The sequence below is a fragment of the Aethina tumida genome, chromosome 6 (assembly GCF_024364675.1).
Source record: "Aethina tumida isolate Nest 87 chromosome 6, icAetTumi1.1, whole genome shotgun sequence".
Lineage (NCBI taxonomy): Eukaryota > Metazoa > Arthropoda > Insecta > Coleoptera > Nitidulidae > Aethina > Aethina tumida.
Window position 1 is genome coordinate 5,492,291 of NC_065440.1, and position 19,324 is coordinate 5,511,614.

At 29.6% G+C, this 19,324-nt stretch overlaps 1 protein-coding gene and 1 pseudogene across 1 annotated transcript; both read right to left on the reverse strand.

Moving 5' to 3' along the window:
• Positions 1-747: 747 nt before the first annotated feature.
• On the reverse strand, positions 748-5,602 carry LOC126265966 (DNA helicase MCM8-like; annotated as a pseudogene).
• Positions 5,603-11,088: 5,486 nt separating this feature from the next.
• Positions 11,089-16,520, reverse strand: LOC126265830 (uncharacterized). Its single transcript, XM_049968665.1, has 2 exons — positions 16,499-16,520; positions 11,089-12,058 (listed from the first exon to the last, which is right to left on the reverse strand). Exon 2 carries the CDS (start codon positions 12,033-12,035, stop codon positions 11,100-11,102), a length of 936 nt encoding a protein of 311 aa, XP_049824622.1. The 5' UTR covers positions 12,036-12,058; positions 16,499-16,520; the 3' UTR covers positions 11,089-11,099.
• Positions 16,521-19,324: the final 2,804 nt, after the last annotated feature.

Here is a 19,324-nt window from a genome sequence, read left to right on the forward strand (position 1 = left end):
GTTCCATTCGAAGTTTATCTATAAATACAATATATGACGTATTTACAGTATGTGGCCTGTATGTAAGTAAAAATTTTACCTCAAAGTGTGCCTTTCTGAAGTACTGGCATCAGCATTATAGAAAATACGCTCGATCTTGATATCTGCATGGGGAGCCAATACGTGTCTAGAAAGCAGCAAATCCAGTTCCTGTAAAGTCCATAATGCTAAATAGTACTAAAACATGTATAAGGTAAACTTCATTAGGTTGATCCAGCAATATGAAGATCAGATCGAATCGCGAAAGCATTGGCGAGCTAATTTTCAAGTTCTGTGCTATTGTTTTTGATTTGTCATAGTGCCCACCGGCAGGATGGCTGCCGCTACAATAGTAGTTCTTGTTGGTAACTTACAAACTATGCCTGCCTTGGTTATACTGATACTCTGTTGTTCCATGGCTTCAAGCAGACACTATTAATTTAGTAAGAATTAGATGATAGATGTAATACATAATTTATAATCATAGGTCTGTTAAATGAAGTGAATGTTTCAAGATAATTAACGCGTATTGAGAAGGTATTTTGTCGAATTCGTCGATACAGCAATAACCGTGATCGGCCAACATCAAAGCACCAGCTTCTAGAGCATATTCTCCGTCCACTTCTCTCGTCGTTGTCACCGTCAAACCAGAAGTAATAATAATGATCTCTAAATCATATATTTTTTAAAATTCATTTTAAATAAGTAATTATAGACAATTTCTCTTACTTATATAGCATAATAATCTTTAATGTTGAAAGTAATTTTTCTGATGCTCCATAACTGCCTTAACTTTGATTTTTGTTATTGACTACAGAAATAGCATGTAGGTACAACAAGAAAAGTGATTGTTGTTTTGATTTTCCAATCTGTTCAGGGTTTTCCACTTTTATTATGCTAGTTATAGTTATATCATCTCCTGGTATGCATGTTTTGACTAAATTTTTCATTAAAACACAATCACACAATATTCTTGGTACTCGTCCATTTTCTGCCTTAAGTAAATTAAAGTTATTTAAATTATTATATATTTTGAACAAATAAACTACCTGTTCAGTCCCAATCAGTTCTTGTATCCTTATGGATAGGTAGCTGATTGTTTTTGTATACCGTACGAAAAATGCTCTTCGTGTCTGGATGTTGTAAGAGATGGATGCACGACAAAGAGAGAAAAGTTTTGCCCGGTAGTAAGAATCCCTACTCTCAGAGACAATGCGCCGTGCTGGTGCGCGCCGGCGCACAATGTAAATTAATCTTTGCGAATGCATTTAGTAACTCTCCGTATGCGTAGGTAGAGTTCTTCGGATGCTCCATTTAAATTCCGTAACTTTGTATAATTTTCAATCTGTAAAATGAAATATTTTTTGAGGGTATATCAAAAACAAAAATAAGTATTCTAAAAATAAACTACTTTTTTCAAAATAAAAATGTATCCCAAAAATTAAATAAAATATACTAAAAACAACGTCTGCGGAGACGAACCGCATGCTAAACGCAGCAAAACCAAATGATCCCCTCCAGTCAGTTCGGCCCGCCCACATAATTGCATGTATATCTTTCCTTTTTGTTTACAAAGGGGTATTGATGTTCCGTCTCAATATGCGAGTAGACACGCTCATCATTTTTGATACGGTATACTGATGAGTGTCGGGATATAAAATTTGATTGTGCTCTGCATTTTGTTGTTATACATTTGCTGGATAGTGTGTAATTGCCATCTGTTTGTTGAACTGCCTGAAGACTAGAACATGATAGAAAGCTCATGTAACTACAGATTATTTTAATGTTGTCTGATTTTATGACAGTACCACGTACAGACACCAGCTTTCCTAAAATAACTTATTTAGTTAATTGATACTTTACGGTTTAAATTAATTCACCATAATAATTCACTCTTAAATCTTTAAACTGCAAGCTGGGTTCAAAATTTACAATTCTAGGTCTGATTATAGAATATTCTTTTTCTTTGAAATCTCAATAGACAATCGTCTATATTATTAGTAGTGTCTTGAAGTTTCTTGATCAACTTTTGATGAAGTGCTAGTCCCATTACATTTAAGTAATACTGAGTACTATTTTTTATGTCAGTTCTGCAGTCAGTCTACTTTTTTGATAAATCTACATCATTGATTAAAAATTTATAATGTACAATAAAATATTTATTCTCCTCGATAAAATCTAAATTAAATGCAGTGTTATGTTTGTCCACATACTGTTGAAAAGCATTAATATTATTTTTCAATTTTTCAATATCAGCATCATCTACAAGGTTAGTTATAATTATTTTCAAAATGTACCTTTTTTTCCATCTGGAAAACACTTAAATCCATCAAAACCATGTAAAAATGTTGTTCCTATCTCAAAAGGAGCCTTTTTAATGTACTGATATTTACTGTTCATGTTTACTATTAGGCGGCAATATTAAGTTGTCACAGTAGTACTGCAGTGTGTACTGCATTAGTTTGTTTTGATCCGAAGTGTAGTGTTGTTCATAAGGTGTATCTGCTTGTCTTAACTAAAATTACAATCCTGTCTACCAGTATTTACCATTGATCAACATTTGCTTATGTGGTTGTGAATATAATTTATTATTTTTATGTATTTAATAAACGTATAAAAAATAATAATATTATAAGATTAATTATTTATTTAACATTCTCCTAATATATTATATGAGGTGTGTCTAAAATAGGTTAAAGAAAAACATCTAAATATATTTTTTTTCTCCTGGAGAGATACTGTTCCTCAAATTTAAATTTCAAAAATGACAACTGAATTCACAACTGAATATTTTTTAAAACTATTATTTTTATTTATTATTTGCAGGATTTAGAAACATCATTTTTAGTTATCACCGCTGTTTTTGAGATACATATTTCAGTTTTCAATATAATATAATATTTAAAGAAAGTTAAAGTGACTGTACAATACAAAATTGTCGTGTTGATGACAAATTTGGAGGCATTGACAAAATTGCAATATGAAAAATCTTGGGCTTGTCGATAATTACGTAAATATCTTGTAGTATATTTTTCTACTTATCATCGTATACAGCAGCGCTTCTATGACATTCATCCATAGTGATATCTACTATATTACTTTAACTTTCTTCAAACATTAAAACTGAAACATCTAAAAAGTAGCTGTGATAATAAAAATTAATCATGAGTTATTAATAAACCATTATTTATTGAGAATTTGATTATTCGTCGTTGATTATTGATAAACTATTATTTATTGTAAAATTGATTATTTGTTGTTGATTATATGCCGCCATTTCTCGACAAACGGACACTGCACTGAATAACAAATCTGTAGGCTTAGCGAATTTTACGCAGTGTGCTAAGAAATGTCACAGTGAGTGAGTAGTTAGTGCCGGTAATTTTTCTGATTTACTATGGAATTTCAGACTATAATTAAAATCGAATAAATCTCTGGTAACTGATATTATATAAAATATTTATAGAGAACAACAATTCAATTGAAGAGGTTGTGAGATAGAATTAAATGAGAAAGAAAGTACGAATTGGCAGAGAAGAAGAGAACTGATGGCTGAAGGCGGTCTCCACCGCACCATTACCTCCGCAACATCAACCAGAAACTGATAATCTCCTGCATCACATTATGAATTATGACATTTCCAATCCACATATTCCGACGGCATAATTTTAAGTCAAATTACGAATGGTCCGACTGAGTTCTGAAACAACAAATGGTATTGGATCATCCGATAGGAAACATGCATCTAATTTATTAATAAATTCATTGTTTTAAGTATGTTTTTAATAAAGTGTTTTTTTCAGTTCCTGAAACTCTGAAAACCCTTAAAAAAAAGAAAAAATTATACAATTTTGACTCAACAACGAATAAGAAGAAAAGGACGTTCAGGAGATAAATTTCGCTCGATTAAATGAAGCAAAGCTAAAAGAGGAAAACGCCTGGTTCAAAATGGAGGAAACTAAAAATATAAAAATAAATATTGTTGGAGGAGACCAGGGTTAGACTGGAAGCACAAAACATGTTGTTAGAGGAGGCAAAGTTCAGAAAGGAGGAGGTGAGGTTAAAAATGGCGAAAGTTACCGAAACCGTCGTTTGCTACAGGCAATAACCGTTTTTTTATTTATAAAGTGCGGAGTGAAGCTTTACCATAAAACTACATCTAGCTATGGGTTTCAAGGACTGGGATTATCGAATAAAAATATTTTTACATGCAGGAATTTCTTGCTCTTTATAGGCTCATGAATGGTCAAAAGAAGAAAAATGTAGCTCAAAAAATAAGGGATGTTTTTTTTTTAATTATAGGTTTTCTACGTCCTGGCACTTTTCTCATTGACACTAAACGATTAATTCTGTCGATTCCGAAGTGTTTTTACTGAAATTTTGAACTTTTTAAGGACCAATTTCGACCCAAGTTGGCAGTACCAACATTGTTGTCGTTCTTTTTGGCCAAAAAGAATTTCAAAGTATTACAGACAAGAGATCATATGCAAATTTCGATAAATCTAGATTTCAAAGACATCGGTTATATCACGGTCTAACACCAGGCGAATGATAAATGCATTTAACAACAAATCTTTGAATCGAACATCATATTTCATACGGGTTTCTTTTTAATCGTACTAGACTAAATTATTCATCATATGCTACGATAAAATGTAAGTGTTAATTACTTATTATCTGTAAAAACTCAAAGATTTGATACATTAATTAGATTTTTTATTCATCATTTATGCAGTTTTATATCTTAATAAATGTAAGAAACTACAAACTACGTTTGTCTATCAATTTACTATAAATTACTAAAGCATTTCAGGCTCTTGTAAATGTGGTACCAAAATTACTTACTCAATTCCAAATTGTGAAAGAAATTGTGTAGGTGGTTTGCACATTGGAAGTATTACCAATCAAAGGCAAATGATCAAAATGAAATCCAGAGCGGCAAATATATGGAAAGCGTATAGTCCACTGCACCATCTGTTATCCGTAAAAGTGTAGTAAATAGAAAATAGTGTAATGTACTTTGATGGAAAAGTAACGCCGCACATATATAGCGAGACAATTATTAAACAAATTAAAGCAGAATTCATAAAAATAAATAACTGCTTTGTCGATAATGAAAGATACCACATACAAAAATTCAATCCATTACATTGGAGCACATCCATTTTAAGTGTATTACATTTCAGTACAGTAACTGCACATTTATTTTAATTATTATAAGAATGAGAATTTGCCGAAAATTATAATTAATGCTTCCGAACAAATATGTAAAAAAGTTCGATTTGTTGATGGTTCTAAGTGAATGAATTGCGCTGTTAGAATATAATAAAATAGAATGCTGTTATAAATGAGAATCGAATGTAGTTATAAAATGCAAGGGTCTCCTATATATAAACTAATTTAACAGAGAACTTAAGATAAAATATAATTCTACAAACTAAGGTATAAAATCTGAAGCATGACATCATTATTAAAATTGCAACTACGGGGGAATATAATTTAAAAGGAAGTACAATATTAGTTTATATTCTAATACTACAGGGTAGTTCTGTTTCTTGTTTGGTGCGTTGCTGTTTGGACGCATTTTTATCATTTGAAACATTTGTTGATATTATTGTAAATATATATTTACATAATACTATAACGATTAATACAATGACAAATATTATAGGTATATGTATTTATTTATACAAGGTGTCTGTATTAATTAATAATTAAAAATCTTTAGGAAATCCAAATATTATTTATGTTGTTGTTCTATGATGAAAGTTACAACAAAAATAAAAACACACGTAATTTATTTTTAAGTTTTAGTAAAGATTTATATTAAATATAATATTTATGATTTATATTCTTATTTTATATGTTATTTTTGTGGAAGGATTGCGTTTTGTAAAATTACCATACAGAAAAGAGATAATTTTGCTTACGTTTAGGCATTTTCCTCCAAAAAGATATTTTCTGACCCCGTTGGATTTTGGTGCCCAAATAGAATAGTTCCTTAAACCAGATTTGAAATAAATCAAGTAAAAGACCGCTAGTAAATTATCGATTTAAATTCACAGAGATGATGAAAGAAGATAAAATAAAAAGTTTTCTACTGAAAAATAAAATACCAAAAATATTTTTTTAAAAGAAGTTACTATAGTTATGGCCATCACTGTAAGTAAATAAAATAAATATGAAATTACGTAATTATAAAAAATATTAGTTTTATAAAATTATCAATTTATTTCATTAATTTTTATTAATACGTGTCTAGTTTTATTAATTTTTGAATCCAATTTTATTTGTAAACAAATGAATATGGAACGCCGAGAACTAGAAATTTAACTTGTGACGAGTGTGCGCAGCATGCTTTTGTTGGTGGAAGAGTTAGAGCAGGATGGCCTAAAGGTTTAGTGTGTCTCATACCATATCAACTTTATGCACTTTACAAATGCACTTGGAGACTTGTAATGACACCAGAAGACCAAGACACGGCAGACAGTTCTTGTCCAATATCTTCGACTTTAAGACAGCGGTTTGTAACCAACCATAAGAATGTTACAGTCGAAGTTAGAGGACGTAGGAAGTCTTCGAATAATTATTGATTATTCGACAAGATCTTAGGGAAGATAATTTACAACCCTGTAACTTACAAAATATCAACTTATTTGGCGAAGACGCAGTTACTTAATAGCACGCACCGATTTAATAACGTTAAATAATGGCAATCTCAATGGTGCGCGTCAAGCTGGACCACACAATGCTTATATGGTCAAAAATTAACTTGATTCTGTTGGAATTTGTTGAGAATAATTTAGAATCTAAATGAAATTCGAAACCTCATTCTTTAAGTACGCTACAAAATAAGTATATAAAAAAATTCATTAATCAAGATTAAGATATGTTTACTATCTATAATCTCAAAAGAGAAAAGCAAGCTACTCAGAAAAAAAAAAATTAAAAATAATTGTAGTTACTATGGTAAGAAATCCTTAAGTACATTCATCAATACCCAGAATAACTAATGAAACAATTAAAAATTATGGTTATTGCACTTTTATTTATAAGTTTGTTATGATTTAAATGAATTTAATTTTATATTTAACTATATTTTAAACTAACTTAAGTTAATTTATTAATTTTAATGTATTGAACTATTATGAATATATTTTGTACTAATTTTAATGTTCCTTTGAAATTATTGTCTTATCCTTAAATTTATTTTTCCCAACCAAAGTTAGGAGTGACACAAAATAAATATACATATATCGACTTTCAATAATCTGATCACTGGTCAAGCATTGACAAAGCTGCATTTCAGTCACTGTCACCTAAAAAATATTATAAAATATTAAAAAACTATATACAAAAGGCCAAAAACATCAAGAGAAATTGCTGTTTCCAGTTACTTACATAATACTTGATTTGGCTAAATAAACTAATGAAAATTAAATAAATATTATCTAATAGTTATTAATTTTGTCGTTATATAAATCAATAAAATGAATGTATATGTGTTGTCATTAGACTGTGGACAAAAGTATTTGAATGTTCTCTAATTTATATTTTACAAATTTTAAACAATGAAATTTTTTGTTTAATTAAAAAAAATTATACTTAAGAATTGGAAATAATTAAAAACTCAAATTAATTTGTATATAATTAAATTAATTTTCTGTCTTCTGACTTTCCCTTTTTTTGGGGACAGAGAGGGGAAAGTGTAAACCCCCCTCCGGGCACCGATCCGGAGATCATAACCAATTGGAAACCATATGTGCTAGCACATATGGGGGAAAGGGCGTGTATATACATACACGGGTGAAGTTGAACCAGAAGACGGGACTGACAAAGATGCCAGCCCCCTGTCAACTGGTTCCCGGAAGAACAAGCCCAATCTGCTTGCAGTTGATCCGTCGGCCTCCCGCCACCACTGGCTAACTTTCCCCAATCGATAAGAAAATATATTTTAAATTATTTATTGTATATTAGTGAATTATTACGAGGAAACCGAAATAGTGCCAAATACAGAAACACACTCGAAAACTACACTAAAGTTTTAGGCTGTCTTAACCTTATAGACTCCGAACTAAAAGAAGTTTAATAATTTGTAAAATAAATTATAGGAAATATGAATGCAGAAGATAACCGAAAAATAACAAATATTCTTGATCACATAAATTAAAATCAAGAAAATGTTTTACATCAAATTAATAACCAATAATCAGTTAAGAAAATCATTCAATAGGACTGTTGAAGATATTCAACATAATGGAAAATCTATTGCAAAAATATATATTTAATACAAACATTATTAAATGGTTTCCAAGAACAAATAGATGTTTGTGCAAGAGTATGAGCAAGCTCATTCAATTATTTAACATTGTTTTGATTATATTTCAGGAACTCTTTATATTTTTGTAATGCTATTCAACCGAGTATAATTTCCATTAAAGAACTCAACAGAATCACATCGTATTACCCTAATTAATTAACATTTTTATCGATAAGCCAAAACATCCATAATTTAAAATTTCAAGCTATCATCCCTCCTTCAAAATATATCTTAAAATCACTTTCCGATTTTAAACTCCTTTCTAGCATCTGTGACCAAACATATTTGTGCCGTAAGCATTATGACTAACATAAACAAACCACGTGTAAATAGTGTAATTTTGAAAAATAATAGTTTTGGCAATTGCCCTTATTCCTAGTTAAAGAAGCAAGAAACTCTGGAGTTTATTCACGAAATAAACCAGTACCTGGTAGTTTTTCTGAACACAGTAATATTTAAACTACATTGCTTAGATAATTTGTCTCGAAAAAAAATACAAGGGACATTCCTTTTTAAACACCAGAACAATTGTGGCTATTTCATTAATAAACAACCATTAATATTCAACGATATCTATCTGGGAAAACCGTTATTATGGGAACTTAACTAACTTTCAACCACTCATCGCAGATATAGAAAAACCTCCACAAATTAACTTTAGGAATTCACGAAATTATCAAATAATATCCAATAAATCGAACCAAAAAGTATTGAAACAATGAACACCTCTCCGAAACCACCTTCTTATATGTTATACTGCTACGTATAGGAGTTTTCATCATAATAAGATATTTTAAAAGAAGATCAATTAATCCAGAGGAGGCTGGGAACAACCTTCAGTCATACCAATTCAATTAGTTTAACAACAATGTTGGTAAAGATAGAAAAGGAACATTTGTTTTGTTTATCTGTTTTCTTAAGGTAGTCATCCCATCTCCTTCATCCCCTTCCTAGAAATCTAATTTATAAAAACTCTAGTATTCATTTATTTTGTTAGATTTTACCAAATTTTTGTTAAGATCAAAGCTTCTTTAGTTTTTCTTATTACTAGATTATATATTGTTTGTCGATTGTACAAAGATTCGTCAAGTTTTAACCTTTTTGTAAAGTGTTTAAGTTACATTTTAAATCAATTACTTTAATGTGTTTATTTGTTTTATTTTTTCTACTCCTTATCTATACATATAAATAAAATTGGAGTGTCTGTTTGTTCTATTGAAATAACCGTTTTTTACTACATGCATATGAATATAAATACGGTACATACACCAAAATAATATTTTTTACAATTTTTGTGTCTCTGTCTGTCTGTCTGTTTGTTCGGGCCAATCTCTGAAATGGCTGGACCGATTTTGACGAACTTTTATTGGCAGGTAGCTGATGTAATAAGGAATAACTTAGGCTACTTTTATTTTAAAAAATTCTTTTACTTTAGAAAAATAAAGTAATGTTGCAATATCCCAGTACTGTCCAGTACCACGCGCAGCATACGCGCATGCCACCACTTTTCCCACCAACGATTGATTGATAGTTTGATTTGATTGATAGTTATCTTTTATAATTTCACCGATTAATTCAAAATGTTTTGTTATACTTTTATTGCTTTCCTTTTTTACCTTTAAGTAATAATTATAAATAATTATAAATTAAGTACATTTGTGTTCAATATTCAGATTTACATTGAAATTGATAAATTATTTATAGGTTATTTTATTTAGTTAGTAACGTAGATAGTTGTTTTTTTCTAATATTTAGTTATGCCTAAAGTCAAATCTCTCTAATAACATGAGAAAGGCCAAAAGCCAAAGATTGCGACGTGAAAATGAATCTGAACAAGATAGTTAAAGTCGTCTTATAAATTGCAGATTACGGATGTCCATGCCTAGGTCGAATGAGAGTAGTTCTGAAAGGAATGAACGATTACAATTAGATAGAACGCGTCATTTATTGTTAAGGGCTCAAGAATCTTTGGAATCTCGAGATCACCGCCTAGAAAACGATCGTATTCAGCATGCTATCGGACGAAGTCGCGAGTACAGCTAGTTTGTTAATATAATTGGGCTGTTTTAATCTACATTTTAATTAATTTAAAGTTTATAAATTTAAGAACAGTAAAACAGTGAGTAAAATTAGTTAATATTTCAGTTTGGTGTGAAATATGAGTATTATATTGATATAAAACATTGGTTGGAGAAGACCTCTTCAACGAAAGTAAAAGTTATTGAAATTAATTAATAAATGAAAATTGTATAGTCGGATATCATCGGTATCTTGTTTGATGAAACGAGTCTTAGAAAAAGTCTTTGGTTTTAGAAATTTAACATCTATAGAAATCAAGTTACAAACCATAACCAGAACATTGACAAATCAGTGTTTTGTTTCAGCCACTAGAAGTCTTTAGTTAAACAACTCAGATAAATATTATTGGGTTAATTTGCTGTAAGAGGATATAGGGAGTTTATTACATTTTTAAACGTGCAGTCATGTTTAAAATACAATACATATCTGTTAATGTTAATATATTGTAAGTAGTTATTCTATATACTACAATGAACGTTATTCTATTACTCATCAGATGATAATATGATTGATGATTGTTTTTATTGGATCAATAATTTTTTGTTAACTTGTCTCACCAACACCGCTTTATTTAAAAAATAAAATAAGACTATTTATGTTACTTTAATTCCTTTTCTTGTTTTCTCAAGCATAATTTTGAATAATACAAACTCATATATTTGAAAATTTTATTTTGTATTTATTAAAGGTTATTAAATAGATGTAACATGATTTTCATTCTCGATTGGTGACATTCTTCCTCGTTTCTTGCCTTCATTCTAACGAAATTTAGTTCCTCCTTCTTTATCTGTTGGTCTAATTTTGCCACCGTCAACTGAATGTTAAATAACTCATCCACATCAAAAGATTCGATGCTCTCTCTCCTTCTTCCACTACTCACATGAGTAGGAGGAAAATTCACATCTTGGCTGTTGTTGTCATGTAAAATAAATTCTTTATCCTTTATGTCTTCTTCTTCCACCAACTCTAGATTTATTGTCTGCTGTGTTAACAACTCCTGCTTTATATTTACAGCAGCTACTTCTAACTCATCATGCACAAGTTGTGAGTTGAAGTCATTTTCTACTGGAGGGGTTAACAACTGCTCACTTGTCACATTTTCCTCCAGGTGTGCTTGAACCAACCCCTGAATCCTGCGCACACCTTTGTGTGTCCTCTCAGGCTCCTTGGTAGACGTGTTTTTTTCAAGATATGTCTGAGGTTCGGACTTGTTCAGACTTGTGTCTGAACTATCAGGTTCTTGGAAACTAAGATTTTTCTTCAGTAGTGATTGGGACACCTCTTGGACCAGGAGTTTAATCGTAGGATCGGTACCGTCAAGCTGTTCAGTGGGCATAGCATCTGGAAGTTCTTCATTTTCAAAAGAATGTGTGGGTGTATCCAAATTGTCCAGTTGATTTGGCGGCGTTGTTTCGCTGCATGTATGTTCGCCCGGGTTCTGCACTATTTCGGACCCCATCGTATGCATGACCGACATGCAATTGTTGCTCCTTCGTTTTACGCAGCGCCAGTGGGTAACAGATCTTGCAGTTTTACGGTGTCTAAGGTATTCATAGCCTTGATAAATCAGTGTTTTCTTTCCGCGACTAGTACGTCCGTAAATAAACCATTCTGACATCTTGGTGTTGTTGGGTTAACATGCTGTAACGGGATATTAGGTTAATTTTTTTTTTTAATTACAAAAAAATCAAAATTTTTAATTAACTATTGGAAATTTCTTACAAACAAAATAACAATAACAAATAGTTTTTCTCTTATATAACATATGAACTGAACCTAATTGACAATATTTCGCATTTTTATAAAATGATATATGGAAAAACATATCTGTAATAAAATGGCAACAACGTTCTAAGGGACAAGTTTAGTTATGGTTAGTTTATAGAACGGTGGTTTGGTACTTCTTTAGGTTTTCAAGGGGTCAGGCGAATAGGGATGAAAAGCAACATCCGATAATAGACGTTCAGTATTGTCGATAAGGTACAACCGCCAAATGTCACAGAGCGATTACCATTTTGTAAACTAGTATTAGAAATTTCCAAAACTTCTGAGATAAACAGATAATATTTAGTGTTTTTAGTTAGACAACATATTTTACTATTTTTTTGGTTAGAAAATGGAGGGGTGGTTGGGTTTGCGACAATATTTTTCTGGCAAGAGACTTTTTATATAACTAATTAACGTACATCACCAGTGTATATAAAAATCATAAAGTTCATGGTACAGCAGCATAATAATTATATTAGTTTTAGATTAAAGTTCTGTAAAAACATTTTAACGTGATTGTCATTTTTCACTTTTAGATTTTTCTTATAAAAACTAAAGTTCTCCTCTAAGCAAGGGGACTATATTTGTTCCACCTCTTCAAGATATTTTTACAATTCTTTCTATTTCTCTTAGTATTAATAATATTACTGAGTTAAGTATCTGAAGTTTCTTCTAGTTCTTACCCTTCATATTAAAATAATTTTAATAATAGAATTATCCATTCCAATGATTAGAAAAAATATTATAATTGGAATGAAAAATATGAAATGTAAAAATATTTGAAATAAAAAGAATAACAGAATACAAATCATCAGACTGAAAATTTTGTCTGTGATAAAAATATAAATATTGATATTTGATTTGATGCTCGTTGAAGGCAAAGAAAGTTGTTACAAGAAATTTTAATACTTCTCATTTACGAATTTCCTGACGAAAATCTCGTGGTGATAAAACTATCGCATTTTCAATGTACAAATGAAGTGACATATTATAATGTTACTTGCAAACACATTTTTACTTTACTTTTGATTACTACTCTGAAAAATCTTCTTTGTAAAATTGAATTTGAATCTGGTATTAATAAATTATATTTTAAACTTTGAAAACTTCGTTTCAAGTGAATTAAATGATAAAAATCGTTGCCTATTATTTGACAAAGTTCTGGAATACAGTTTTATGTTAAAAAACTAGAATTTTGTAGTTTCGAAGATTGTGGTCATCTAAGTACAACTTCTAAAAAAACAGATTATTCTTTAGTTTTTATGATTAGTGGAGTGTCGTTTAATGTAAAAGAAATTGTCGCATATTATTTCTTTAAGGGTGGATACAGTTACCACAATAAATTTATAGTTAATTATTATCGAAATTATGTCTAAACTTTAAAGTGTGGACTTAAACGTAAGGGTTTGCAACCAAGTTAACACAAATAAATTAACCCTAAATATTATATATTACGACAATAATAAATAGGTGCAAAATTTAGGTATTTCAATGTTATTAATTATTAATAAACAAGACTAATATTTTAAAAATAAAATCAATTGTTTTCAAACATTTCCTTTTACTACTTTTATGCAGTTAAAATTTTGTCCCACCATGGTTGTCATAGTAAGAGTATTATATAATTGATAAACTGTAATACTGTTCTCTATATTTAACCAATCAATCATCTATAATCAATCTCAATAGAACTCTTTTAATTAATATAAATGACAAAAATAAATTATTAAAATGTTTGTTTCACTATTTAAATAAATTAAGGTTTTCACAACATGCATGCATGTTGAGACAGTTTGATATATTGTCTATGGTTTGATCAGTTATGTGCATCTTACTTTGAATAGCTCTTAAAATTAAAATATATAAACCTCTCTACACAAATCTAGCTGTAATAAGTATTTAATACATTTTTAATTGTAAAAGATATTCATTTACACTTAAAAATTATATGTATTTGCAATATTTTTTATTGAAAATATACAAAAATTTAATTATTGATATTAAATCAAAATTCAGTAACGAATTAAAAATATTAATTCTACAACGTGATATTAAAATAATAGCCATAAGAATTTACAATAATGAACTATTTTAATTGAAAAGAAAGAGTAGAAGATTACTAAAAATGCAAAAATATTTTAAATGATATCGGATGTTCAATTTTTCAGCATATACAGTAGTTGTCAAAAGCATGGAATAATTTTAAGAAATTGGTTATTTTGTTGATCTTGATTAATTAAAAATTCTAAACAATAACCAATCTAACTGTATTACAATATACTGTATTATGAAATAGTAATTCAAATAATGTTTAGAAAGTGGTCAACATTTTTATCAGGTAGTGTATTTCAATTTTATTTGCATTTACGTTTTTGACAAAACTAAAATTGAATATTTACAAGAAATTCAGTTTTCGTTAAACACTGAAACCTTCAGTGTGTATATATGGGTAAAATGATGGAAATAATCATTGTAAATGTCTATATCTACAATTATCGTAGTATGTCAAAATCTATGATAATTTCTATTTTTGATGGGATAAAATCTAAATTCGGTTAAAAGACGTACCGTGTGAATTAAATTTTATAGATTTATTATTTTATATAATTTTTTAAATAAATTTAATTTAGAAAAATGTACCATGCCTACATGATTATATGATCCAATTAATAAATTGTTTATATAGAAAAAAATAGTGTATTTGCTTACCAAATATTTGTTTAAATTTATATAAATGTAATGTACTTTTTGTAATATAAAACGGCGATTATGAAGCTGAACGGCCTGAAACCCGATTCTAAAATACTGAAACGATACAACTAATACTATGCTGACTCGTGACAATGATTTAGGCAATCGCATCGTTCTTCAGTAACTACTTATTTCATCGCTGAAAGCTCGACAAAGCCTTCCAAAGAAATACCACTCCTAAATTGCTGTATTCAAATATCGAAACATTTTACTATTGTACTATGAAACTAAATATAACTTGTTTGAACAGCAGGCAATATCTAAGGAGACTAGTTTGAAACGAGAAACAATATTAAGTATTAAAAACCAACAGTTAAACATCGTGGTAGAAACGTGGGATGTTTTTCGGTATCTGGTACTGGTCCCATTGTACGAATTGAAGACAAAATGGATCGTATTATTAATAAAAATTTATTCGCATGTCAAAATGGATCGTATTATTAATAAAAATTTATTCGCATGTCATATGATGTAATTAGATTACAAGTACCAAATGTGTAACGTTAAAATTACATAGAAGAATATATTATTTTCAATATAATGTATGAAACTTAAGTTAAATAATATACAAATGTATAATAAAATATAATGTAAACTGTATATACATATTCGCTAATAACTCTTAAGTGGTTGATGCGATTAATAAACAAAAAAAAATATAGAAAAGTATTTTTCCTTCCATTTATATGACAATAATATTAAAATTATCAAATATCATCGGTGGACTACATATAATTCTTAATTATTTTAATATAATTATTTATTTTTTTATTTTTGTATATCATTAATTAAAAAGTGAATTTCTTTAAGAATATTTATAGAATAATTATATAATTTATTCATATTAATAGACATTTATTGTTTAGAGTGCTGTTTTTGTGAAATATATTCTTATTTTTAAACTTCTAACGAAACGAATGCGATATAGTAAAAAACTGTAGTACTTTCGTACGATATGAATATAATTCTTAAGTGCCAACATATTATATCATAATTAAGTAAAATTACATTAATATCCGATTTAAAATGCATAATGTGAACATATTAGTATATTTAATAATAATGTCTATTATTGCAACAATACATCTGAAAACATTTATTTACTATTGTCGCATTTAAACACTTGTACAGTTTCTATTACTCTTCCTTCAACTACCGCAGACTCACTGCAAACGAATACAGCCTTCAGGGTGTAACTACAGATCTGTCGCTGACTGTACATATGTGAATTGTAATCAGTCGAACATATATAAAAATAGAAAAATAAATGCACACAAACCTCAAGTAAATTAACTTGTAGTTTGAATTGCATTAGGGAATCATTTTTAGTCTGCTTAAAAACATTCAGTTTAATTGAAATTTCTTAATCACAATACAAAAAATAAAAAATTACACCTCTCATTAAATATTCAGATTTTCTTACTAGAAGTATGAACTAGAACAATCTATATATAAAATTGTATGATTTACGTTCTACACATCTGGATGAGTAATATACATGTAAAGAATGTGATAAAGTGGATTCTACTGACTTAAAAACTGAGTGTTGGATTAGATTCTTACCGACAAATTGCGTAGAATTCAGTTCATCGAACGATGCATCAACAACTTTGGAACAAACTAAACTGAGCAATAGCAATAGTGGCGGGTTTTAAAGAAGATTGCTCTGTCGTCAATATTAAAACTTCTGCGCATATAGAAACGGACTTGCCGCAAAACGAATCAATCGCTGTCGCCTTTCCGGCACGCGGCAAAGGAAACCAATTATTGGATCATAGGGTTTGGAATTTCTTAAATAACTACGATCATACGAGCGGCGTTTACTAGAAAAGGAATCATACTTTTGATCAGAAAAGAATACAAAACAAAACATAGCCCGTAATGTGCTGCCGCCATAAAATTAAATAAACATTCAGTTCTAAAATGTTCGTGTGCAAAATTTTTTGCATGAAACAGGTCCGCACTAGATATCTCATATTTATAGCAAATTTACTGATAGGAAATAGATTATGAAATTTATAATAGTAATGAATTCTTAATATATTTTTATTAATTAAAATTATATAAAATAGTATATGATACAATAATGTATATTAAAAATTTAATAATCTACAAAGTTATTAACTTTTTTTAGTACTAAAAAGTTTTATGATTTTTTGTCGTATAGTTACAGTTACAGTTCCGAACCAATAACACATTATCATATAAACAAATATAATAAATACGAGTTCTAAAATGTTCGTGTCCAAAATGTTTTGCATGGAACATGACTGCACTACAGATTTCATATTTACAGCGAATTTACTAGTTGTAAATGGATTATGAAATTTGTGATGTAACTCTAAATATATATTTGTTAATTAAAATTATATAAAATTAATATATAATATTATATATTACTAGCTGTACTCGCGACTTCGTCCGATAGCGTGTTGGATACGATCGTTTTCTAGACGGTGATCTCGAGATTCCAAAGATTCTTGAGCCCTTAACAATAAATATTAGAAAAAAATAACTATCTACGTTACTAACTAAATAAAAAAACCTATAAATAATTTATCAATTTCAAGACCTGAATATTGAACACAAATGTACTTAATTTATAATTATTTATAATTATTACTTAAAGATAAAAAAGGAAAGCAATAAAAATGTAACAAAATATTTTAATTATGCGCATGAGCTTTGCGTAGTACTGGACAGTACTAAAATAAAAGTAGCCTAAGTTACTCTTTATTACATCAGTTACCTGCCAATAAAAGTCCCGTCAAAATCGGTCGAGCCATTTCAGACATTAGTCGGAACAAACAGACAGACAGACATAGAGACAAAAATTGTAAAAAATGTTATTTTGGTGTATGTACCGTATTTATATTCATATGCATGTAGTAAAAAACGGTTATATGAAACATTTTTGTTTCAATATAATTATATGAAATTAATAATATAACTAAAATTATAAGATAAACAATGATAATATAATTAACAATAAATATTTATGGTTAAATTAATTGTAATAATAAATTATATGATTATTAAAATGATCTTATATAATAAAATAGTTCTGAGAGAAATATTATACTATGATTTTCATTTCACACACAATTGGATTAATTAACTAAACGTCTTGTTAATATTGTATCACTGTACAAATTGTTCATTAAATTCTAACTTATTTAAAACAAATGTAGTACATGCATGTGCATATTTTAAATACATAATTTATTTAATTTAACTATTAGAAATAATTATACAGTTATAGAATAAGTAAAAATTAATAAATCAATATATTTGTAAGAACATTATTGCATATATCATATTACCCATTTTGTTTGGACAATAGAACACATTTATTTTATATTTAAAATGTGGAAAATAGTATTCAATTATTTCTGTCTGCCTGTTTGTTCCGGCTAATCTCTGAAATGGCTGGACTGATTTTGACGAATATTCAAAAGATATTTTGATAAAAAACATATATTGTGTTTAATTTAAATATTAAACGAACACTTTTTATTGTATTGTAACAGTTTTCCGGGGTTCGGACAGTGTGAAAATAAAACTTACACTAAATGAAACTGAACAATATTTACAATATTTACAGTTTATATACACGGTACTAATATTTATTTTCAATCCTTGTGGTTATATATGTCTAACGTTCATGGCGTCTGATTGCCTCTTCTTGTTTTTTTTTTGCCGAGAGGGAAAAGTCAGAAGACAGAAAACCCTTCTAAGGGTACCGATCCGGAAGGTCACACCCCAATGCGAAACGCATATGCAAAGCATACGCAGTGGGCTGAACCAGAAGACGTAAGGCTGCCGTAGATGCCAGCCCCCTGTCTACTGAGTTCGGGAAGAGCTAGACCAATCTGAGGGAGATACGAGATCTTCGTGGGGAAGGATTGGTCTTGCTGGATTGGATCCGTTAGGTTCCCACTACCATTGGATTGTGGAGCGGTGCTGAGCCCCAGGACCATGGTAACGTGGATCCACCTTGAGGCTGACTCCAAGTATTTTTTTTTTTATCGAGAGGGGAAATCAGAAGACAGAAAACCCCCGTCCGGGTACCGATCAAAAAAGATCTCAACCCAGATGAAAAACATGCGTAAACGTATGCGGGTTAGCTGAACCAGAAGACTAAAGCTGACGTAGATGCTAGCCCACTATTAACTGGTTCGGGAGGAGCAAGACCAATCTGAAGAAGATGCGAGATCTTCCTGGGGAAGGATTCGTCTTGTTGGGTTGGACCCGTTTGCTTCCCACTACCACTGGCTTGTGGAGCGGTATTGTGCCCTAGGACCACGGCAAGGTGGATCCACCCTGAGGAGATTCCAAGCATTATCATTCATCGGAATATGCAGCTTGAACATCTATAGGATAAGAAGT

Excerpts from the sequence above, each read along its gene's own strand:
- LOC126265830 (XM_049968665.1), bottom strand. The coding sequence starts at position 12,035 with ATGTCAGAATGGTTTATTTACGGACGTACTAGTCGCGGAAAGAAAACA.